At 39.9% G+C, this 26,633-nt stretch overlaps 1 protein-coding gene across 1 annotated transcript in view; it reads right to left on the bottom strand.

The window, feature by feature from the left end:
• Nucleotides 1–26,633, bottom strand: part of LOC122815065 (putative uncharacterized protein DDB_G0286901) — a 151,945-nt gene that overhangs the window by 54,724 nt on the left and 70,588 nt on the right. Inside the window, exons 6-7 of the mRNA XM_044087309.1 lie at nucleotides 25,010–25,243; nucleotides 19,015–19,215 (exon numbers count right to left, since the gene is read on the bottom strand). Of these exons, the coding sequence (XP_043943244.1) occupies nucleotides 19,015–19,215; nucleotides 25,010–25,243 (435 nt within the window). The remainder of the gene's footprint in view (nucleotides 1–19,014; nucleotides 19,216–25,009; nucleotides 25,244–26,633) is intronic.

Here is a 26,633-nt window from a genome sequence, read left to right as displayed (position 1 = left end):
CCTATATGGAATGTTATCATGTCCATATATATGTTTTCCCCTTGTGAGAGTACCATGCATATTAATTATGATGTGTTGCTGAGGGGGAGCCATGGAACACGGTTATTGAATCAGTGTAGGAAGTGTGGTGCTAACTGTGTCTGCAAATGAGTAACACACTCCCTGCACTGTCCAATTCTATTGTAGTGATGCAATGTTCTTTTTTTTATTTCTTTAAAAAGCATGTTTTCACGTATGGAGCAGAGTGCAGCAGTGCTAAGTGGTACTGAGACACCTGCCAAACATCTAAAAATAGAAACTGGATCCATTTAATGTGTTATTTAAGGTCATGTTTAAGTGTAGCTGAGCAGGTTTGCATGGCATGTTGCAGTGCTCAGCACTGCTTAAAGGTAGCTCAGAGGTATATGCAAAGGTACAGCAAAATTCAAGATATCCACATAGCTAAATGGGTAGAGTTATGGCTTCATGTACAGTAGGTGTAGGGTTTGAATACATGGAAGAGCAAATAAGCATTTATTTTCGAAATACAAGTTATGCAAATTATTTTTAAATCCTGGCCTACTGTGCTCAGCTAAGCTCTGCTAATACCTGCTAAGATGTGCTAAACACTGCATAAACAAAATAACGGCTGATAATGTTTATGCACTGCTTGGCTGGTTTGCGTGCTGCTAAGCACTGTTAAGCATATGGGTCTTCGGGTTTTTGCACTGCTCAGCTGAGCTGGTTTGCTCACTGCTAAGTGACACGCCACATTTTTAAATATTGCCCAATGGTGAATAAGGGTGGGAAAAGAGGCTATATTAAGCCCAATAGGCAGGAATACAGCATAATCCTTTTGAATTTTTTCTCTGAAGGATAAAGTATGGCAGGCATTGGTGAGAGTTTGCACTTCTGAGTGCAGCATTGGGGCATCATGGAGTCCAGGGTCATGGTCAGACTTCTTATTAAAAACCATGAAGGCCGGCTTCTGCAGGGAGGTTTCCAGGGCTCAGAGTGCAAGGTGGAGGCTTGGATCTGGCTGGCAAGATACCTCGCCAGTACAACTGGTATCCCCCGCAAGGTTGAGAAGTGTTGTCACCACTATGATGAACTGAAGAGCTATAAGGGGATCTCTTGGACACCTGGGTCCAAGAATTTCAGGCAGGGGATGTCCCATATGCATGTAAGTAGTTTTACCTGTGTACCACTAATATCGAATCTGAATGTCTGCTAAACTTGTATGCATAATGGTGTTCTTCTTTCCCAACAGCTGCAAAGGACAGGGCTCGCAACATCAAGGTGAATGCTGGGCGCTTGGCCAGGTTGTGCCATGAGTGTGTTGAGTACAGATGTAGTTTGCTATCTATAGTCAAATAAACAAGAAAAAGTAAAGCAGTAACTATGATTAAGTATCTACAGTAAAGAATGTATTGCAATGAATGTGGACTTACACCTATACTGCAAGAAATACATACTGCCGACTGTTAGTGCCATAAGCAGGGAAGACTAAAGTATTAACAGTAATAAAGTATATGTAATAAATGTTTGTATTGCAATAACTGTGGACATACAGCTGTATTGCAACACCTCTATAATGATAACTGTTGTGCAATAAAATACTCAAAACTATACCAGTAACTGCATGAAGGTATCTCTAATAAAGTCTGTTGTGCAATAAGTATGGAATTAGGGCTGTTTTGGAAGAAATCAATTATGACAACTATTCTGCACTAAACATATGACATAATATCAGTACCTGCATGAAGGTATCGCTAATAAAGTCTGTTATGCAGTAAGTGTAGTTTTGTAAGAAATGAATTATGACAGCTGTTCTGCAACTACACATGAACCAAGAGCAATAACACCAAGTTAAATTGTGTACATCGGGGTTGTTTCGTTTTCACCATTGCATGTCAACTATATGCATTCAGGCAGTGATATATGGTGCTGCAGTTAGGTATAACACTGAAATAGTTGTAAACTGCAAATAATTACCCATAATCAGATATTGTTTGTTGACTTCACAGATATTTCAACACAGTAGCAATATATTGTGTACACCTGCATTCTATGTAGTAATGTATAGGTTACCTACTATTTCTGTCATGCTTGAATTTCATGCATGTGTGTTCAACCTTCACTGCAGTCTAGTATAAAACTGTGCTACTATTACCAGGTCATATTGTGATGCTAGGTGAGCTCTAGGCAAATATCAGTCAATCACTAATCAGCAGTGATTCAGTAGCACACTTTGCTAAATGCTCTGCATAAAGTACATTTTGCCACACACAGACCAAGGTTCAAATCCAGTGATATGTAGCACTACATATTGCAGTATCTGTCACGTAAAGTTAACATATATTCTCTCCACAGGCACTAAAGGTAAATGGGTGAGGTAGTCCATATTATGAGTAAATACCTGTGTGTTTGGATGTCACAGACTGTTACAATCATTACCAGGAATGTGAAAATATAGCTTAAAATAAAGGAAATAAGTATAACAATAATAAAATAAAATAAATGAAATAAAATGTGTACTCTTTAGTATGGCTGCATACCTGAAATGTCTGTTAAAGGTTGTTGCAGTCAATTAATACAGTTGATGCAGATGTCCTCTGCAGTCACTGCTATTGGGTTCTATCCCCGTGCCTGCCAAGCAAGGTATGATAGTTGTTTACTCTCTGTACTGTATGCAAACATGTCTCTCAAGTATCACACTGTCACATAATGTATTTACTAGTGCATAATCCTTCTGTGACAGATTTATCATCGACATGAATATGCAAATAGAAAAGTATCACTACATCACCCAGCAGTACACCTTGGTAGTTATATAGGTCCACCTGATGTGCAAGTGTTCTATGTAGTTGTGTACCTGCAGTTGTTACTGCTTCACCCATACTGTCCAATGCTGTCCCTGCACCATCTTCAGGTGGAACCAACTGAGTGGACAGGGCACGCCCCCCTCGGGAGCAGTGGCAGAGGGGCAGTAGTCACCCAAGATCAACTACCAGCCACAGTGTACAGGATTGTTCATAGGAGCTATGAACGTTACCTGCATTAGATTGAGGGCAGACTGGACAACCTGGTGGGGCTGGCTGGCCCTAACAGCCTCCAGCACAGCCACCTTTGGTGAAGTGAAAGACCAGTGTCAAATGCCCATGGCTGGGGACCTCAGTCATGCTGCTGCTGTCTAGAGGCACATGTATCTTGGATTCCACAACACCCTCCCCATCCAAGGTGTTTACTCCCCCATGTGTCACACTCTGCTGTCTTGTCTGTCTGCAATTGCATTCTCTCCTAGCCAACTTACCTTTCCATACTTAACTGTATCTCTTCTCCAACGTTCCACTCTCTCCTTATATTAAAAAAAAATGGGCACCTGTCCCACAAAAAAAAAAAATCGCCCCATACATAGCTCTCCATTTCACTCACGTGTCCACTGGACACAACTAATTTGGTCCAATTGTCTTGACAACACATTTATGTTGTTCTCACCACTCTCTATGGGGTTTGAGAGTCCAAATTCATCCACATAATCTGTCAAAATGCACAGCTGTTGATGTACAAGAAATGGAAATCTATAGTTCTTTTCTACACCCATCCTGCACATCCCTACCTGAATTTCACTATGTTTTCCTCCTGATTGCTCTCATTTCACCACTGTCTTATCAGCTCCTTTTTGTTTTCTTTTTAATTTCGTAGCACGAGTTTGCGTGGAACTATGTGAAGCACCACATCACACCACACAAATCTGCTTAAATGAGCTTTAATGCACCTTAATGATCTTTTGTGTCACAGTGTTAGGCACATGTACAAAATAATTTGCTCTGCCACGTTTTGAAACCAGGCCCCTGTAAACTACAGCCTATTGCACTAACCCACTATGCCACACAGATATTAACTAAAACAGGTGTTTCCAGCAAAACATACTGATTGCCACTGACAGACTGAAATTATACCTAATGGGAAAATGGGAGTGTACCTGGGACTCTGATGAAAAAATACACCAGCAGACAGCCAAATAAATAATAATGGCAGTACATGAGGGCTGGGTTTGCTGGTAAATGTTCCCTTTTATTTGCAACATCTGTAAACACACCTGCTAAGGCATCAATGGCACAGTATATATGTTCAACTGGGACCCTGCTGAAGAACAACTGCCTTTGATAGCCATGCACATACTGATGGATGCAGACGTGTTACAGCCCGTATATCTGCACATATATCTGACAAATACACCTGTTCTATCACTAACTGAGTAGCTTAGTTTGTTAAATGCCTTGCATATAATACATTTTGCTACACACAGTCTTGGGTTCGAATCCAGTGTGTTGCACTTCAAGTACATTGTTGTGAAGACAGCAAGTAATGACTGAGTCATGCAATTTTAATCCTCATAGGTTATTGCTACTGAATTATCTGCTACCCAATTTTGCAAGTCAAATGCCTGCAGGTAGGAACACACACTGCATATATTCATATAGCCTAACTATATGTCACCTACTACTCTGTTATTGGTTTCTCCCTTTTTAATTTTCAAAAATCTTTTGTGTTTCTAATACCATGATGGGAATGGACCCCATTCTTAAGTCAAAGTATGATTAAAGTGCATGAAATTAGGATTGTTTCACTCTTTGATGTCAGCCAAAAGTGCTATTTGCAGCACCTGCAATGTGCCCAGTACTGACTCCTTCTGCAATTCGTATGGAGTTACATGTGTTGGTTGCATACCTAAATATGATTGTAGACTCCTTTTTATAAGACCCGTTGCACCTACTACTATTGGAACTATCTGGGTATCTTTCTTTCACATTGCTCTCATTTCTGCTTGCAAATCCTGATACTGTATGACTTTGTGTCTCTCTGTATGCAGGACACTGTAGTCACTGGGTGTGGTGATTTCATTGATCAATGCTACTTTTGTCTTCTTTTCTTGGACCACTATATCCAGTTTTCTAGCATCTATCTTTTGAAATTTTGCAATGGATGATCCCATGTAGACTTCATTTTCTGTGATGCTTTGTGGCTCATGGTTCCAGTGTTTTTCAGCCACTTTAATACCATAATGTTTGCACAATTCCCAGTGCAACGGTCTCACCACATTATTATGCCATTCAGTATAGAGTTCTTCTGCCATTAGTATGTTGCAACCAGCAATGAGGTGTGCAACCGTTTCCAATTTTGTTTTACAAAGCCTACATTTGTCTGCTTCTCCCACATGTTCAAGGGACTTTGTAAACCAATGATACATAGCCCACTATCTTGTGCTGCCATTATTAACCTTTCATTTCTTGGATTGAATTCACCTCTCCTTAAACATCCCTGTATTCATTCCTGATCAACTTGTGGCTCTTCTGGAAGATTTCTATATTTGCAACTATATTTATACATTTTCCACATTTCTTTCCTTCTTATCTGGTCCTTCACCTTATATTCTTTCTTTTGTTTCTTTGCATATTCAGTTGCTGCCCTGTTTTTATCCACTTGTGGTTTGATTTCCATTCCTGCTTGATGCCAATATGCTTCCACTAGTCTAAGCAGGGAAGTCATCTTAGATTTGTTCTCCTCATGTTTCAGAGCATTCACTACATTTGGGTCTTGTGAGGTCAGCAGCTATGTGTCTAGTCCCATGATTGCAGATCTGTACATGTAATCAATTTCAAAGAGGATCATCCCTCCTTCAGAACAGGGAATATATATTCTTGGTATGCACTGATTTTTATAAGTCATTTGGTGAGCATGAAACATCCTTCTTGTTTTCCAATCTAATCTATCCAAAACATTTTGGGGTCAGTCATTCACTCCAAAACTATAAGTTAGGACAGGAAGAGAACATTGGTTTATAGCCTGGATTTTATTCCTGGATGTCAATGTTGTTTTCAGGATTAGGTCTTCTAAAGTTGTCCTTACTAAGTTTTATTCACATTTGTTCATGTTTTATTGTTGATCCTTCATCAATTCCCAAATATTTATACAGTCCCTCTTGCTCAAATTCTTTTATATCACATTCCTGTCCTAAACTAATGTTTTCTTGGTGCTGCAGTTTTCCTGTTTTAAAGGTTGCTTTTGCACATTTATCAAAACCAAATGACATTCTTATATCATCTGAAAAGTTTAGACAACTTGCAGTTGTACTTTCTGTTCTTCATCTGATGAGCTATACAGTTTCAAATCATCAACAAAGAGAAGATGAGAATTATTTGCACTTTGTTGTTTTCTAGGAGCCACATTATAGCCATGGCCTAAGCTAGTAAGTAGACAGCTTAATGGATAAGGGCAAGGCAGAATAGCAGTGGTGACAGAGAATCACCCTTGAATATCCCCCATTTGAATTTTTATCCCTGGAATAATAATTAGTCCTTTATCATGGCTTAATTGCAAAGTGGCCTGCCACTGTTTCATGGTCACTGTAATGTAGTTGATCAGTGTAGAGTGTATCTTATACATTTTTAGGCACTCTTTTATCCATGAATGTAGGATACTATCAAATGCTGTTTTGTAGACAATCCATGCCATACTTAAACTCTTCCCCTTTTTACAGTTCTCCACTATGACTTTATTTAACAGCAAATGATCCTTTGTTGCATATGACTTTCTTTTATTACCCTTTTGTTCACTGTTGCATAACAGATGTACCTTAAGCACATGCCTATATTGGACTGTAAAGGGTACCCTTACCCTATGTCTGTTATAATGACACAGTTGACACTGCTGCCACAGTTACATGTACAGCTTGCTGGCCTCCAAAGTGTTCACACTCCCCCCTATGTGTCCTTGGCTTCAGCAGCAGCTGCAGCCTGGAGCACACACACACACACACACACACACAGTTGTATGTTAAGGTAGCTGCTACAGACTGACCATACCTTCCAACCCACTATAACAAGGGATCCGGGCACAACCATATATAAGCGGGGGCAAAGGCCCAGAGATAGGGACATGTTTCACAGTTTGCACCTACAAAGATAGTCAGTTGATAGAATAGCAGCTACTGCATTAGCATGCAGATTCTGATGGGTATGCAGTATGACACACACATGTCTCTTTCTCCCCTTACTGACCTCAACCCACAATGTTTGCCAGTAACTGCCAGATGATCACACTGTCATGGGACATTGACCAAACATATTATGTAAAACTGTGGACATACTTCATACATCTCTACAGTGGACAGTATTTGTACTTACCCTCTGTGATTCTGTAGTCTCCACACCTCAGTAATGCCCATCTTAACAACTAAGAAAGGGGCCAAGGCCTACATGAAGGCCTTATATATTGCACTGTGTTGCCATGTCACTGGCTATGGTAGTGCAGTTCAGCTGTTGTGGATGCAATTAGCAAATGTGAGCCATAGATTGGTGCAGAAGCAATTACCAGTTAATGAGCATTAGTTGCAAAAGGCAAGCAATTGCTTATGGGGAACATGTCTGTATGTCGTTTAACTCACATAGACAGTGTATGTGCAAAGCAGTTGTAGAGGAATGCTTCAGGAAAAAAGGAATACATCACTCTACCAACCAGGTATGTACTAGATTTCCCCATAAAACGGAATGCAGATGGAAGGATGAAGGTATAGGGAATAGGGATTACAACAGTAGGTTTGTATTAGATCTAAGATATTGACATGTCAGTGATACTCTGCAGTCCAACACCTGCAAGCATGTCTCTCAACTGTCCCTGCTTTGAATCACATCTCTGCTCTGTCCCTTTCAATCCCTTCTACAACGGTCGGTTGTTGTAGTAAAGGTAGATGATTACAAGCAAGACATATTGACACTAAATAAGGGTTGTACACTCCTGTAACATCAAATAATGTACTGTAATTCACCTCCTTTCAGTCTGTCAATGCCACACATAAATAGTTGTAACATTGTAAAAGTTTCCCTGAATATCCCTGATGCACCCTGGCTAAGTCCGTTTTGTGGACATGCATCCCTGTCTGGTTGAGAGCTATGCCTAACATACCCCTCAACCTCCTACAGTAAGAAATCAGGACAAAACTATAATTAATGGGGAAAGGAGACAAAGGTCCAACAGAGTATACATATTGGCCATACAAAGTAAGAATGTGAATAGATGAATAGATATTACTGTGGCATAAGTGTTTTCTTTGGGATCTGATTTGTGTCAGTTAGATTCTGTTTTAATTTTCTGACAGTAACCATCAATGATTGGACAACCATTTGACAGACATCCACAAGTTTGTGCAAAAAGGACCACATCTATGAAGCAAACATGTTGAAATTCTGCAAACATCTGTATAGTTGAGAGGTATGATGCCTACAGGGAACATATGCTACAGCAGGTTTGCATTGCTTTCTGTCATTGTGGCACACCGGTGTTGCTGGACTGTCCCCATATAGCTGTTGTAATAGCACACTGCTATTTGGCTGACAGTGGTGTATGACATATTAGTGGGGATTTGTCCATAGGGGGCACACTGCAGTAGACTACAGTGATGGGTGTAGAGACTTACAGCAGAATCTGTCATGGCACACAGAGACATTACCCAGTATTGCTTCTATCTTGGTGATAGCCACACATGTAGTGGTTGCCAGACTGTGGGGTATGATGTGTGAGGGAGCAGTGGATAGTGCAGGCTGTTATGGGTCCGTAGGGTCTGCACATAGTGGACATCTATGTATCTGGTCTTGTAATGTGTTCCCCTCTTGTTGCCTTGCATGAACGATGTACCAACGAAGACATCCACCATTTTCATCTGCAGAGAATGATGCTATACTGGATGCCCTCAGACTCCACATCACATCCTATTTTCCAGGGGTTGCCACAATCATGAACAGTGGGCAGCATTGTGGAGTGACCTTGTAAAGGCTGTTAATCAGATTGGCCAACAGGACAGGACCTATGAGCAGGTCTGACACTGGGCCATGGATATGGTGAATGCTGCATGTCAAAGGGCAGCTGTTGTTGCCAGGGATCATGTTGCCCCCGGTGGAGGGCCTGCAACACAACAATCACTCTCAGCCACAGAGGAATTGTTGGCAAACCTAGGATCAACCAACAGCTCCCAGGCATCCATCACACCATACATCCTGAAGGTGGGTGCCACAGCATTAAATCAGAGAAGCGTCCAGGTAAGCTTACTGTGTTCACCATTATAATACTGTATCAGTCATTGTGGCAGGCTCTACGGACCAGTACATGGGTGTCAGGTTTATCTGCATTGAGAGGGGGGTTTGCTTTTACCCACAGTTGTGCAGACATATTCAGAATGTCAGCAATATAGCCAGTATCACATTAGCTACTGTACATGTGGATATGCATACATATTACTTTGCAACACTGCAACATTTGGTGTTGTTGACAATACCTCTCCCTCACCTTTTCATAAGTCTGTCAGGTGTGGCCGGAGTACGTGGTCCTGTACCTGGTAAGTGTGATACTGTTGTTTTACAGATCATATATACCCTATGAAAGTTAAGGGCTGCCATTTTGCCATATGCACAACTGTTGTGCTTAGTCAGAGTAGAATAGTTGTATGTTCCATTTCGGAGCAGTTAACTACAGTACATAGCATAGGGAATGACAGGTGTGTATTTGAACAAACAACATGTTTGCACTTATAGTTATGAGCAACTATGCAGCCTGCTATACATGAGGCAATTACTCCAAGATGCACATTCAAACACAATAGGGAGATGGTACACACCTGAGGCAGTGATACTACAACTGGCATATCATTCTCTTTATATTGGGTTTATGTGTAGTTCTATTACATGCACTGTCATATTGCATACCTCACTGGTGTATTGTACTGGCAACATTAACCGGATGTAAGTAATGTGCACATTATACAGGGCCTGAGTTGTCTGTGTATGTTGTTGTGAGTCTGTGTGTTGTGCATAGGATCAGAGATGAGAAGATGTGGGACATGTAATGCAGTTGTGGATCCTCATCTGTATGAGTTTGTGTGGACTACCATACATAATAGTGCAGGTGGTAATGTACTGCTTTTGTCTTGCTTCTCACAGGTAAACAGGGGGGTTGGAGTCTGTCCCCCTCACAACCTGATGTCAGTGTCTCATCGAACTCTGATGATGATGGTGGCCATAGTGAGGCACAGGTGGGGTTGTCAGGGGCTGAATCTATCCCAGAGGTTTATATCCCTCTTCCACCCCCATTGTTCCTGCCCACAGTCAGTATGCCCTCACATACCCAGTCACCAGGGGCCACAGATATTTGACAGACAGAGGGTGACTGCATGGTATAGGACAGTGTGATAACTATGCCATCAGTGAGTGTAGACTCTGGCCATAGCCAGAGAGCTGGTGAGGTCCCACACAGGCAGACTGATAGGGGTGCTTGAAGGATGACTGCTGCCCATCCACCTCTTTTTGCAAGTGTCACATCATGGGTCACTCTCCACATGTTTCAGGCCATCATGGAAGCACAGGCACATTTGGAATGCAACACCAGATGGGTGCTTAGGGTTATAGATGCAGCACAGTCCGACATCTGTGACTGCCACCACCACTTGGGTGACACCCTGGAACATTTCACTGATGTAGTGGACAGACAGTGGGCTGATACAGTCTCTCTTTGACTGTAAGCTGTCTGTGCTGGAACATCTGGTTGAAATTGGGTGTCAGACACGTGAACATAGATCAGCAACACCATTGGCTGAGAGTCTACATGGCTATGGACACTCACGCTCCCATAGTGACAGTACCTCCAGTGCTACAGAAGGAAGTATGTTGTCCACACCACAATGTGGAAGGCCATGGGAACATGGTTCTGGGTGGTCCCATGGGAGACACAGGCCCAGCAGACAGCAGTCACTGTCAGGTACTAACATCACATCTGACAGTGCTACTCTTGGTGAAGCCAGTTCCTGTGTTCATGGCCAGGGATGGTGAACAGTCCACTCTACCATGTACAGTTCAGAGCTGTCGACCATACACATGTGTAGGGCTAGCACTGGGCTTGACTGTGTACACAAACACACTCCAACACCACTTTCACATGCAGGTCACCAGCAGACACACATGGCACCTTTCCATGGCCCATCTAACTCGCACCCCTTCCTGACTCACACACATGCTGTCAACTGTTTGGCACAGCCTAAGCCTCTGGCATCCTCACACAACACCATGTGCATGTGATGGTACGTGTGCCACATCGCTGCCATCCATGCCATCGATGCAGGGAAATGCAAATATGTGTCTGATGTATAGGGTGACTATATTACTTTACATGTACTTGTGTAGTGCAGTATTGTTTTGCCATGGCTCTTTCTGTGGGCCGCTACAGGTATTGTATGCTGGCATGACATCAGATTGTATGTATCTTTGTTGCATAATGTTAGAATGGCAGTAGTGTTACAGAATGACATGTTTGTCATGGGTCTGTGTATGTGTCTGTTCCAAAAGTCTGAGGGGTTAAACAGTGGACACATGGCTGCAATACAGGGGCACAAGATGGCATGACAGCACAGCAGAAATATGATGTCAGCAAGGTAAAGCAGTATATGTGCATGGCTCCCTAGGTGCATATGTGTATAACAGTGTATCAGGGAGAATAGGGGCAGTCAGCATACTCATACATTCATAATTTGTGACAAGGTCTGCTAACCATGATACATGTCACCTAGGTTTTCTGAACATACAAATCTAGAAGGTGTCAGATATCAATTATGCTTATGTGGAGTAGAGCAATTTAGAGGCCAACCAGCTAGTCACATGCCCATAAAATGCATAACCATTGTATGAAGATAGCCCATATGGGCATGTCCATAGTGCTGTAAGGGGATATATTTATCTACACACACACACACACACACACACACACACACACACACACACACACACACACACACACGTGGCTGATATGAGATTAGAACCCTACTCATCTACTATTACACACTACAGCTTACAGCGTTTATCGCATGCACCAAAGAGTTTATCAGATATTAGACTGTTAGCCAGTGCTCTTAAGGTGGATGACATCAGTAGACCTTGTAGAGGTGGGCAACTTAGAGACCAGCAGCCAGTTACAGGGGCATAAAATGCATAACCAGGCCAGCAGCCAGTCACAGGGCCATAAAATGCATAACCATTGCACAGAGATAGGCCAGATGGCCATGTCTGTACTGCTGCAAGGGTATATATTTACACACACAAACACACAAGCTGGATGATGTGTGATTAGACCCCCTACCTATCTAGTAGTGTACACTATAGCTTGCAGTATGTATCACATGTGCCACAGAGTTTATCTAATATTTCATTCTCAGCCAGCATACTTAAGGTGGATGACATCAGCAGGCCTTGTAAAGGAGGCCAATGTAGAGACCAGCAGCTAATCATAGGTGCATAAAATGCATAACCATTGTACAGAGATAGGCCAGATGGCCATGTCTGTAGTGCTGCAAGAGGATATGTTGACATACACCCACACAAGTTGGATGATGTGAGATTAGAACCCCTACCTATCTATCTCACCCCTACCTATCTGGTAGTATAGACTATAGCTTGCAGTACTTATATGCTCCATGGAGTTTATCTGATATTAGGCTCTTAGCCAGAACACTTAAGGTGGATGACATCAGCAAGCCTTGTAACAGAGACCAATGTTGAGGCCAGCAGCTAGTCACAGGTGGTAGATGTTAGCAGGCCTTGTAAAGGAGGCCAGTGTTGAGGCCAGCAGCTAGTCACAGAGCCATAAAATGCATAACCATTACACAGAGATAGGCGACTCAGCCATATTTGCAGTCCTAAAAGGGGATATATTTATACACACAAGTTGGATGATATCAGATTAGAACCCCACCTGTCTAGTATTACACACTACAGTTTGCACATGCGCAACAGTGTCTACTTGATGTTGCATTCTCAGCCAGAGGTCTTAAGGTGGATGGCATACATCAGCAGACATTATAGAGGAGGGCAATGTGAAGGCCAGCAGCTAGTCACAGTGCATAAGAGGCATAACCATTGCACAGAGATAGCCCATACATGCTTGTCCGTGGTGCTGCAAGGGGATATATTTCCAGACACACAGAGTTGACTGATGTGAGATTAGATCCCCTACCTATCTACAATTACACACTATAGCTCGCAGTATTTATCGCACTTGCCACGGGTTACATCCATTGCATATGTGATTGCAGGCACAGTACTTCTGGAGTACGCAAAGTAGCTTTATGTTAGACAGAATATGTGGCCTGCAGACATGCTATTGCTTGGTACTGTTATTGTAGATAGTGTTCTAGGAGTGGGGAGCCTGTTACTATCCCTGCTATGTGTGTACAGTTTGCAGTATGGCCATATGTGGCTCTTTCAGTTAGATAGGCAAACATGTGGCCAGGAACAATATGGCCTGTCCGAGGCATGCAGTGAACCATTGTACACTACAACACCTACTCACCTGTGTCTGTCTACAAGTTGACATGCCACAGGCACATGGGTCTCTGGGTGAGTGGATTATGAATGGATTATAAATGAATTATGTGAGATGATTAAATTAAGCACAAGACACTTTCAGAAAGTAGGCATTAATATTTATGAGATGGAAAATGAAATTTGCCAGTTTAAGTTTAATGTATAGAGATTTATTTTATTGGATGACTAATTAATTATAATCTATTAAAAAATTTTTTTAGTTAAAAATGGTTGTCTGATGATCTCTGATGAAGTCCTGTATGTGTTTAGCATGTTTTTTTAATCATTTTGGTGAATAAAGGAATAATTTGGCGTTTTTGGGCATTTTCAAATTATATTCCTGCTTCATTAGAGAGGAAAAGACTCTTTTTATTGGCAGGAGGCTTATCAAGCAGCTCACGGAGCTGATAGATTTACCTCACGCCTCTTTGCGGAACTATAGAGAATGCCTATTTAAGGGAGTGCTTGAAAAAGGAAATTGTTCCTAAAGGTTTGAGGGGTGTTAAATATCCTAACAAATGTGTGGGTGGTCCCATTTAATATTAGAAGGGACATTGATATTAAAAAAAGAATTTATGAGGAGAAACAACAAAGAAAAATTTTCAGAAATGAGGGGAAAGAGGAGGGGGATTTTAACAAGACTATACCCTAATGGATTAATTAGAAAATCGACAGTGTGGTATAATTTATATCATGGGAGAACATTTATACTAAAGAATAGATAACTTGTTAGAAGATTTACTTACTGAAGAAGTAATACACATGAAAATATTTAAGTATCTAGAGGTAAAAAAACCTAGGTTAGCTACAATATTTGGTATTCCCAAAATCCATAAAAACCTAAATAATCAGACTATAATAAAGGACTCTTGGGATTTTTGATCATTGATTTATTCAGTTCTATCAGGAAGGAATAGAAATGTTTGAAGAGAGTATTTTTGACAAAATATTTGGACATAGAGTTATATAAAAGAGATGGAAAATATGAAAGTAAAGTAAAAGAATATTGTCAAATGGCAATTTGTCAGGGTCTAGAATGACTAGTTGGGATGATGACTTTAAGGCAGAGTGAAAAAATGTTCTTGGAACATGGTTACTAATATTTTGACTGACATGGAAGAAATTATTAAAAAAAAGACTGATGGAAAGAGAAGTTTACATAGAAAGTAGAAAGAGGTTTTAATTGTGATAGAAAACACTAATGCATTATTTAAGCATTCCATTTCCTGCATTGAATTTAAATATGAATTTTTGATCAAGTCTTACCAGACACAAGAGGGGCCTGTGGGAATTAGAAAGTAGGAGCTTTGGTGGCAGGTCAACCTCGATGCAGGAAAAAACCTGGACTGAAATGATTTTATATCAATCTCTCACTGCTTAAATTAAATAAATAAATAGTTGATCATATACCTGAGTTTTAAATTAACTTTTTTAATACACTAGGTAATGTTTTAAAGTAATTTATTAGTAATTTATTTATGATAATATATTTATTTAAAATGTTTATATAAATGAATTATGTGAAATGATTAAATTAAGCACAAGACACTTTCAGAAGTAGGCATTAATATTTATGAGATGGAAAATGAGATTTGCCAGTTTAAATTGTAAGAGATGTATTTTATTGGATGACTAATTAATTAGTGGTTTCAATAATCTATTTAAAAGACTTTTTAGTTAAAAATGGTTGTCTGATGAAGTCCTGTATGTAGGGCAAGCATGTGGTTTTAATCATTTTGGTGAATAAAGATACATTTGCCGTTCCGTGTATTCCTGCTTCATTAGAGAGGAAAAGACTGTGGTCCAAGGCGTTCTTTTTTATTGGTTTGGTGTTTTTAGAACTGCCGTTCTTTCGTTTTGAGTGGATTATGTACTATCATAGGCTTGGTTTGGCTCCTTTCGGCAACTGTTTTGCTGTGTGAGTGCTGATAACCTCAGCATTCTGAGGGTATGTCAGGAAATCCATACATCCCCACACACATACACACACACACACACACATATATATATATATATGTATATATATATATATATATATATATATATATATATATATCTTGGTATTATATTTATATGGGGTACATACTGATAGATACACTACGTATGAGGGAGGGGTATAGGGTCAGACAGATATGTATAAGTAGCTGCCTGTATGTACAGACGTATTTCCACATACAGGTTTTTGTGAGGAAGAGACTCAAGTTAGCCAAGCATAGTAGCATGTCCAGTAGGACTGTTAATATTTACAAGGTGACTCCAGGCCAGAGCTACCTGCACACCAGGTTGGAATTTTGTGGGGTACAGACATTGGCAGCTGCATCTGTTTCTGTAGTACAGCACTTTCCTGACATTGTCCAAGGCATTCCTTGGCTGTGTGCTTTAATTAATATGTGACTGGGTTGCATGATGTAACACATGTACAGAGTGATAGTTTGCATACCTCTACCTGTACATACATGTTTTTTCATAATGTCCAGCATTTCACCCCATATGTCTGGCCTGTTTCTCATACATTTGTGGTGTTCCAGTTGCATAAGGCAGTCAGTGAATAGTACTACATACAGACAAACATTTGAGTGTTGGACTTTATGTCCTTCAGGTATTCTGTACTGATGCAACCCACTTTTATACTAGCCACCTTCGAGGTGAATCAAAGCATCTGAATGTCTGTCTCTAGTTTTGGCCCTTTGTCCCCCCATTATCTATGCCTTTGTCCAGCTTTCATACAGTAACAGAGTGAGAGGTATGACACTGTGTGGACACCATCGTATGACTATCTCAGATGCAACAGATGTGGCTGCTGCCAGATTCAAATCATCAACACCATCACCCATGCTAATGTCCCTAGCCTACTGAGCCACACAGGCTGCCAGACAGGAATGTGTCAATCATCACACAATCAACAGCATAAAGACATGCATTGTTATCCCTGATTTAAGTGAGACATAGAACATGTGGCTGGATTGTATGTCACAGCCATGGAATTGGATGGTCTACTGATATATCATTGCAGATATAGTGCTACAGCAGTTGTATGAGTGCACTGATGAGTTGGTGGTGGGGGATGACCAGCCTGTGCTTTGCTGGCATAGACAGTTGTGTGACTGTTGTGATACCTCACTGTTTGCCATCTCCTTTGAACAATACAGTGGACTTTTCAGCCATGTGGCCAAGTGCATATTATGGACCACATAATACTGGACAGAGTACCTGTTGTCCCAAGTGGCTGTTAAATCTTCCCAAGTAGCCCAGTAGCCCACTATAGTCTCCTGCATAATGTGGCAGGTCCATACATATGCTACCATATTCTAGTAGCCCCTACAAGTGGTAAATAGCTTGGTGACTTACCTTGTGAATGCAGTAGTTTGACAGACCTGTAGTTTGGGGCTGACTCTCTCTGATGCACGCAGTCCACAGCCAATACATGGTGAGGTACAGGTTGTGTGGGCTGGCTGTCATCATTTTTACTAATATGTATGTGAATCAGAGTAAGGTGTCAGCCCCTAAGGCCCTAACTTATCAGTGCATGTGCTAAACATTGTCTCTTGGCCAAGGCCATACTGGGCATGCCTACATCTGTCTATAGGGATAGCTTCAGGGGTTTCCTCCTCAGTGACCCCTGTGGGTGTGGCTATAGTAACCTAGGCACTGTTGGGGGGCTGTGTATCCCTTCCCTTTGCTGAACCTGCTGCAGCTGTTTCCACAGGATCATATTGTGTAGCATGGCACATACTGTGAATATCTGTGCACATGTGGCTGGAGAGTACTGCAGGGCTCCACCAGATATATTGAGGCACTGGGACAGTGACTTCAGCAGCCCAAACACGCGGTCTATGATGTTTCTAGTTTGTGCATGTGCCTCATTATGGAATTCTTTGGTGAATGTCTGTGCACTTATGATGGGTGTCATCATGCACAGTTCCAGTACGTAGCCAGCATCCCCCAGTAAATGGACATGTGGGATGTTCTCCCTAGCAAACATCAGTTATAGCTGTGATGTGTGCCAGATATGGGAGTCATGATAATTGCCAGGGCTGCCAGCACACGCATTCATAGGTTCATAGGTTCGGGAACTATACCCATTATTTTGCTGTGCCTCTGTTGAGCAGTGACACTGAGGTAATCCCTGGTATATCTGCGATCTCCCATCCATTGGTCAAGATTTCTCATGAACAAGGCCAGCGAGGTGCTCTGCCTCACATATACTGGGATTTTATTCCACAGCATAGCCGTGTCAGGTTTAAAGTCTCCCCCCTTCTGTGGCTCTGCGGATCTAGATTTTTGAGGTGAAGCATATTCATCAAATCTGGGTTTGACATGGCCTTGTATGTTAGGCAAAGGTCACCTCTGAGCAAGCGGCGGCGAATGAAATAGAGCTGGAGTTCTTTCAGTCAGGGCAGGCAGCAGACAGATGTTTGAGACCCTTTTTGGTGAGGAACTTTGTGGCCTCTCCAGCTGCTGCAAGTGTCGGGTCAGATACATTCAATGGGGCATTGTACCAATCAATCATTGGCCTGATGGAGACTATGACCTCCCTTGATCTAGATGAGAATCCCTTCATGATAAGGTGGGCAATGTAGAAGGTCTTCCTAACTACTTTAGCTACATGGGTGTCGAATGACAGACTACTATCAACCTGGGTCCCCAGGTCCCCGATAACTTCTTCTGTACTCAGTGGATTGCCACCTATTTGGTAGCTAGGGGTAACCTTTGTTTTTCCCGAATTATATGACTCATTTTGGCATTTAACTTTAGGCCATGGCTCTGGCACCAGTTATCCGTTTCATGATAATGTCCTGGGCATGGCACATGACCTGGCAGTTGATGGAGTATACTTTGAGAACTGAACTACTGAATACAACATACCAATACTATGAGAGAAGTTAATATGTAACTCAATCTCCACTACTTCCTTGAATATACTACAAAATATTAAAGTGGTATTATTAGTTTACAGGTAGCGCAAAATACGCTAACCTATACATTTCATAACTTTAAGTTTTAAAGTGTAACACAATTGTATTTAAAGTTATTGCAGGAGAGGGGAGCACAACACCCCATGTGGGGGGCACCTCCTGCAGATTAAATAGGACAGTGGAGCAAAAAAAAAAAGATTGTTTCATAAGGATATGGTCTTACTGAAAGAAAGGTAGAACTTAAAAACAGTTAAGAGAACTTTCATGTAACTCCACATATAATGTTTTACAGATGAGATGGTACAGTCCAGACAAAGTGTGCTAAATGGACTAGCACAAAGTTGATTTAGCATGCAATACAGAAGGATTTCACAGTGTTTAGCTAAAGTGAATAGATAACTGTGTTTAAAAATTCAAAAATGATTAGCTGTTACAAGGGGTGCATCCACACAGTGACAAACACTGTGTAACAACATCACAAATGACGTAGGAGTTGTTAGCCATTCGCTGTTCTTGACAACTTTTGTTTAAGGATGAATACAAAAGTATGCCAGATCACATAGTGGAGCCATGTGACTTCCACGATTAAGCTAAATATTTAACATTCTCACTACAATGTATTCAGAAATAGATGAATCCGTCTGAAAGGGTTGGTGCTTGTGTTCACATTCAATGTTGTTAAAGTAAACAAATACACTGACTGCACTAGCACTTACAATTAGGCTGCCATTTTGTGTTCTGATTAAACTATCTTGATATTTTTCTTCCAGGGACTGAAGATTTGCATTGTTGATGGCACTGTGTGCAGTCTGAGGCTCTGGTTCTCTTGTGTTGCAAGTGATCACATCATCTTGGATCTCTTGATTCCCCTGTAAGTTATTTTTGTCTGTAGCATCCAGTTTCTCTGAAACAACATCCTGCAAACCAAGATAATTCAGTAAAAGGATGCATTAAAAAACATCTTAGGAAATGTTATTTAATCAGATGTCAGATTTTCTTCCTTACCAATGTAGATCAAAGGCGATAAATAAACCAGTGCTATAAAACTATTCCTTATTTTATGCCATGCCTATGTAATAGCAATCATAAATGAAAGCAATCAGTGCGAATCAATTCATTCCTATAAATATGGACTCAGATAATTTTTAACCAGGTCATTGAGATTCACAGACACAACCTGAAGACTGGAAACTCTTATATTCTACATGCTAGTCTACCTGTTACAACATACTGCTAAAGTATGACTCTTGCACAAAGTCCATCTACTACAAAAATCTTGAATTCACTTGCATTTGTCTAAGAAAATATTCTAACCTAGTCATATGACAGATAGGGCAGTGTGGCCTTATTGTATTCTTGGACAATTCATTTGAAATTTACTGTATTTTTTTCAATGAAAACTGAGGTGAAAGAACACTTGCCACTCAATCTTTAAGTTATGCAATTTCACTTTTTTCCTAATAATTGTCAGCTGCCGTACCTTTGTATCTGGGAAGGAAGCAATACTCCAACAACACAATTAAACCTTTTGATGCTATGAGCTGAGCAGATTGTATGGATTCATGCTTACAATCATCTTTAGCATTTATAGTTTGGTGAAATATCATTTTTAAATCTCTTATTTTGCCTAAGGTCACTTATGTATTAAGACACATACCAATTCAACAATGTAGTAATTAGTAAACAAAATCTTGGAAAGGTAAACCACATACAATTACATGGTTCAGACTCTTAGAAAACATTAAAAGAGATCTTGGCATAACAAACTTTCATTTTTATGCATCTGCTTTTGATATCCATAATGCTCTAAAATGTTACTTCAAACCCAGCTGAATGGTTAAAAAACAGAAGGTAATATGAACTAGTCTTTATCGCACTTAATTGGTTTTAGTTGAAGACAAGTATTTCCTAAGATGGGGTAAAATGCTACAGTACAAATAATCAATTATTCATTGGAATTAAATTAGAAAACCTCTAATAATAAAATGCATTCTAGCTAGTAAACCTATTTTTGCTAACACCTGAATATATATAATGATAAAAAATCTGCCAGTGCCAGGAAACATAAGAAATAAAGCCCTGACTATGGCCAAATAACCTGGTTTCAGACAGTATCAAGGGTGTTTGGAAGTACCAGAAAGGGGAGGTGGGCTTGAGCAGTAGCTGCTGCTGGTTTATCCATCTAGGGAGAAGGAAGTAGAGCAGCCATTTCCTGCAGTGGAGGCTGGAGCCTGTTCTGCAGCATGAGGTGCCAGGGGGTGTGTTTGATGTACACTAAACAGTGCTTTGTGCTATAGAAAAGCATTAGAGCATGCGCATAATTGTGCATGCAGAACAGAGCTTGTATTATAGTTACCTGCTTTGGTGATGTGCACTGCAAATCTATGCAGGGTTAGGTAATTAAGAAAGAACATACCCCTTCTCTATCACCACTGTGGAGGATGACTGATGATTGTGTAGTTCTGCTGGAAAGAAACAATTAGGTTCTGCTCTTAAATAGGTTTGCACTGATCTCGGAGGTGGAGCCAGGCCTTCAGTTTTCTGGGGCAAGTGGTTTCCTAGTATAGACCATCAAGGGAAGTCTGAATTATGTCTCCTGTTGTCAGCAATAGTGTTTATCAAGAAATATGAGAAGGCAGTTGAAAGATCAGCTGTACTATACTTCTTAAGGATTATACATTTGAAAATTTCTTTATCAATTATGTTAGCTTGAAAACTGTTTGTGCAAAAATACTTTGTACCATTTGAGGAGTTTCTTCCCAACCCAATGTTGTGTGATAAAGTTGTTAAAAAGTTCAGGAGATGTGTGGGTCTTGCATCCATGAATTGAAGCAAGTCTTCTTGCAAAAGAATGTTTTTGTTTAAGGTTATTTAGCCACTTCATACAATCACAACTCAGCAAAGAAGTTTTCAGGCAAACGTACTGATCTTAGATAGTGCAACCGGGCAGGCATGAGATGAAAGAACATTCCAAAAGAAATAGAAGAAGAAGAAGAAAGAAGATGATAAATTGCAGGCAATAATATAAACTTTTTAATACTCATTCATTGTAAGCAGACTTAACTAGAATCAAACATCTGATATTCATTTATCATTCTATATTTGTTTGGTAAATAGGTATATGGACTAGTCCCATGAAGCATTTCAGCCACAACTCTAGTACAGAGCAGGTAGAAAATGTAATCCTGATGGAAGAAAAATACAGTAACATCAATAAAGTAGAAACTGATACAGAAGAAATACTATCACAGAAAAGTTAACTTGAACTCAACTTATTCATGCCCTACTTAAGAAACTAAGACCCACCACCTTGGCTGCCGACCTCCTCCCAGCAGACTATCTGCAAAAGGCTGCTGAGACCATGCCCCATCTCATTCTTCATCAACAGAGCTATATCTGAAGCTACTGTACCGACTATATGGAAAATCTCCCATGTCATACCTCTCTGTAAAGGAGGCAGTGCCACTGAACTGTCAAACTTTTGACCCATACTTATGCTGTCACCTCTAGCTAAAATTATGGAGAAGTGTGTACACATACAGCTCATGCACTACCTCACACAGAACAAGCTGTTGTCCAACTTTCATCATGGCTTTAAGCCACACCACAGTACTACTTCTGCCCTCCTCTCTTTCTCTAACATCATTAACCACAACCACAATAATAACAAACTATCCTCAGCACTCTTTCTAGATCTATCCAAGGCTTTTGACATGGTTGACCACAAAATGCTTATAAATACCTTGAAGGCCTTCTCCTTAAAATACCATGCACTCCAATGGTTTCAATCCTACCTGCAGGGCAGGCAACATGGAGTCCTATGGTAGGACAAGCTATCATCTCGCCTACCCATCACATTAGGAATTCCCCAGGGCTCGATACTAGGACCTCTTCTTTTATCCATCTTTATCAATGACCTTCATTCAGTCATCCCAGATGCTACTTGCATTCAATATGCGGATGACTCCACCTTGATTTGTTCTGACACCTCACCAGCTATTTTATTCACATTAACCCAAAATAGCTTCAATACAGTGGAAAAATGGCTCTCCAATCAACATCTAATCCTAAACCCCAACAAAACTAAGCTGTTCCTCTTCTCCCCCACACGCAGGACTCCCCTGCCATCCTTCAACATAACCATTAACAATGGCACTATCATCTTCCCAGAAGCCCAAACTAAACTACTGGATGTCATAGTTGATAACAACCTGAAGTCTGATGTGCATATCAATCAAACTATCAAAACCATTAATAAAAAACTTGTCTCTCTTTACAGAATCAAACCTTTCCTTACCCCACTTGCTAGAACTGCAATTGCCCATTCCCATCTACTATCAACTCTTCTCTATGCCTCACTTCTATTCTCCAACTTAAACAAAACAGATCTTAATAAACTATCATCCTGCTATAACCGCACTACCAGATTTGCTACTGGCACAGCCTACCGGACACACCACTGTCACAACCTAAATCACCTAGAATGTCTTGAACTGCCTAGCCTACTGCAGTTCAACCAGCTAATAGTGGCACATAAAGTCCTTTACCAAACAGAAAATACACCTGCACTAAAAAATATTATCAGCCCCTACATCAGCACCTGGCCACTGTGATCATCCACTAGACTCCTAGTTCAAACATACAAATCCAACTACTCAGCTGGGTACTCTTTCTTTGCCAACTCTGTTGGAAATACATGGAACAGTCTCTCAGCTGACTTGACCCTAGAACCCTCACTAACTCAATTCAAAAACAAACTCAAGAAATACTTAAAAATTCATTGGTTATGTCCTTGCACTAACCCCAAATAGTGACCTCTCTATTACTTAGGTGCCTTACCTTCAACTACTTCTAACTTTTTTCTACCACACCATTTCAGGAGGGGTCAATTGTATAACTGCTGCTCAATGTGTCTTAAACCTGAATGTAATGTTATGTATATATAACTTTGAAAATAATGTTATGTTTTGTAAAGTGTTTTATAATAAGTTAGTACTATATGTGCTAAATGCTGATATTGCTTATGACTGTAATCTGATTGAAACTAGCATTTACTAAACGTTCAATGTATATTATTAACTTGGAGCTTTTCTCCCCGGGCCTCTGCTGAAAATAGATATATATATCCAGTCAGACTATCTCGGTCAATAAATGTAAAATAAATAATAAATAAAATAAATAATAAATAAATTAATACCAGAGCAATAAAATGTCGAAAAAATGGGCGTACAGTATGTTGAGTTAAACCTATAGAACTTTTTTTATGGGGAATAGGTAAAGATAATAACAGGTAGGAAATGTAATTCTGATACTAGCAAAAGTACGTTACAAAAAATCAATAAAGAAAAGTTAAAATGAATTAATACCAGACTAATAAAATATTGACAAATGGGTGTACAATACATTGAGTTTAATCTATTGAACTTTTTATGAGGAATAGGAAGAGATAATAAACAGCATGATGCTTAAAGAATACATTGTGTTAGGGGAAATGAGGAAAACTAGGATAAAGTAAACTATGCATTACACTCAAACACATGCACACGTGAACAAACACAGACACATAGAAACAGACGCACCCACACACACACACATGTATATATATATATATATATATATATATATATATATATATATGTGTGTGTGTGTGTGTGTGTGTGTTTGTGTGTGTATGCATCTACTTCACTACATCTAAACACTACATGGTCAAAGACCGATTCATCAAGATGACCTCGTCGAACTCTCTAAATATGGAACATCTGGACCATGAAACCTAACCCGGGGAACTGAAGCTTTAGGCCACCAGGACAAAAAAATGCAGCAGGTAAAACCCACTGGTATGGGGGGGTGAAGCCCCTAACTAAATAATCTTACTCCAAGATTGCACTACATTGGGGAAAGGGTAAGGTTCATCATGGTTGCCAAGTGGTTAGTTTTTACGGTTCTGGTTGTTTGATGTTTAGTGGATTTGGTGATGTCATCTCAATGAAATGCTCTTCGACATTCTGGCATTTAGATACTTTCAGGTAGACCCATATATATATATATATATATATATATATATATATATATATAGAGAGAGAGAGAGAGAGAGAGAGAGATGTGTGCAAATAATGGCTACAGGAACAAAACAATGTATTAACTCATTCACTCCAATGGAACTCCAGAAGTTTGCACTGTAACTTTCAATGGGTGGAGCCTAAGCCTTTTGACAGAATCAAATTATGTCCTCACATCTCAAACAAATGTTCATATCTCTGGAACCATAGGGGTTATGAAAGAAGTATAAATGGCAAACTCTTCAGCACAAACTATTTTTATAGTGGTAGTATTCCTTAGTTTCTAGGTCTTAAACTGAATTTTATAAGTCACAGTAAACACAGTAATTATTAGATTTGTAATATTTTATAAACAACTTACAATATCTCAGCAACAACTCAAGTTACACACAGCAGCATTTTATTCATCTGAATGAGAGCTTTCATTTGAGGCTAAGAAGTTCTGTCTGTGTTACTTGGTTGTTGAGGTATTTAGAAAAAATATGAAAATTATATCCATATAAATTAGTATCATAAAAACAACAGTTAATATCTATTTATCTACACTAGACAGAGGTCAAATATTAATGCAGTTGAGTTTGCCACTGTGTAAGCTTTTTTTTACATTCAGTGCTAATAAAGTAACTGATACAGTGGCTACAAAAGCACTTACATTTTGGTTGCCATCTTCCCCATTGCTTGCATTATTTCGACCCTTTTCTTCCAATGGCTGGAGTTTATCATTGTTGTTTGCACTGTGTACAGTTTGAGACTCTGGTTTCCTTTGGCTGGAAACAGTTCTAGCCTCTGGTAGCCTTCTGCTAGAAATGCTTCCAGCATCCTGGCTCTCTTGATTCTTCTGCAAATCATGTTTGTCTGCAACATTCATTTTCATAGACACAGCGTCCTGCAAACCAAGATAATCCGTTACAGGATTACATAAAAAAATCATTGCCATTAACCGGAAAGCAGATGCCCTTTCTTACCAGAGGAGAGTAGAGAAGATGAGAAATGAACCAGCAGTATAAATTATTTATAATCTCATGCCACACCTATGTAATAGTAATAATAAATTAAAGTAATCCATGCTAGCCAGCTCATATACGTATCTACTTCTGTATATGGAAAGAACAAAATGTCATGTTTACTTGGCCAAGATCACAAAGCCAAAAGCAGAAAACACTGAAATCGTAAAACAGCGTAACTCATAACATCGAAAAAAACAACTGTACAAATCAGTACACACATCTGACACCATATACACTAGTCTAAATATGAATGCAAAAACTTCTCTACAACATATCGAAAAATAATAAACTAAACAGTTTCTAAATCATTCCATATAATTAGCCATAAACCACAGTTTAAATAAAAAATACAAGTATGCAAGTTCTGCAATGTACAGTTTATATCAAAACATACTGTATAGCTGTCACTACATACAAATATTAAGATTTATCTCCTCTTTCTACTTACGCACCCAATATTACTCACAGTAATAGATGATTCAAAAGTATTAGTTTAAACATTTCAAGGAAAACTGCAGTATACTTTGAGAACTGAACTACTGAATACAGCATACCAAAACTATGAGAAGAGTAACACATTACTCAGTCTCCACTACTTCCTTGAACATACCAGAAAATTTTAAGGTGGTATTACTAGTGTATAGGTAGCACAAAATACACTAGTCAGTAAATAAAGTTCCTCAGAAGGATCTCAGAACAGAAAGCAACACCATGCCCTTTGTATCCGGCAAGGGAGCAATATTCCAACAACAGAATTAAACCTCTATATGTTATGAGCTGAGCAGATTGTATGGGTTCATGCTTACAAACATCTTTTTAGAGTTTAGAGTTTGATTAAATATAGTTTTAAAGATCTTATCTTGCCTAAAGTCACTTATGTATTAAGGTACATACCAATTTAACAATGTAGTAATTGGCATAAAACATACAAAGAGATGTATTACACAAAACTTCTATTGGCCTGGGATTTCCAGAGATGTAACAGGGTACTGCTGGGCCTGTGAACAGTGCCAAAAGTTAGGCAAGGCAGGAGACAAGGTGAAAGCTCCTTTGATGGCTTTGCCTGTGATTGAGGAGCCATTTCACATGGTAGCTATGGATATTGCGGGGTCTCTGAATACCCCAGGTTCTACAGGGAAAAAGTATATCCTAGTGATAGTAGATTATGCTACCAGATACCCTAAGGCAATGGCTCTGTCCTCCATTGAGGCAGAAAAGGTGACAAATGCTTTGTTAGAGATTTTCAGCAGGGTAGGTTTTTCAAAAGAA

Source organism: Protopterus annectens, chromosome 11.part0, assembly GCF_019279795.1.
Source record: "Protopterus annectens isolate FY-2018-M chromosome 11.part0, PAN1.0, whole genome shotgun sequence".
NCBI classification, from domain to species: domain Eukaryota; kingdom Metazoa; phylum Chordata; order Ceratodontiformes; family Protopteridae; genus Protopterus; species Protopterus annectens.
Note: the sequence above shows the minus strand (reverse complement) of the source record. Positions and strands in the feature narration are given on the sequence as shown.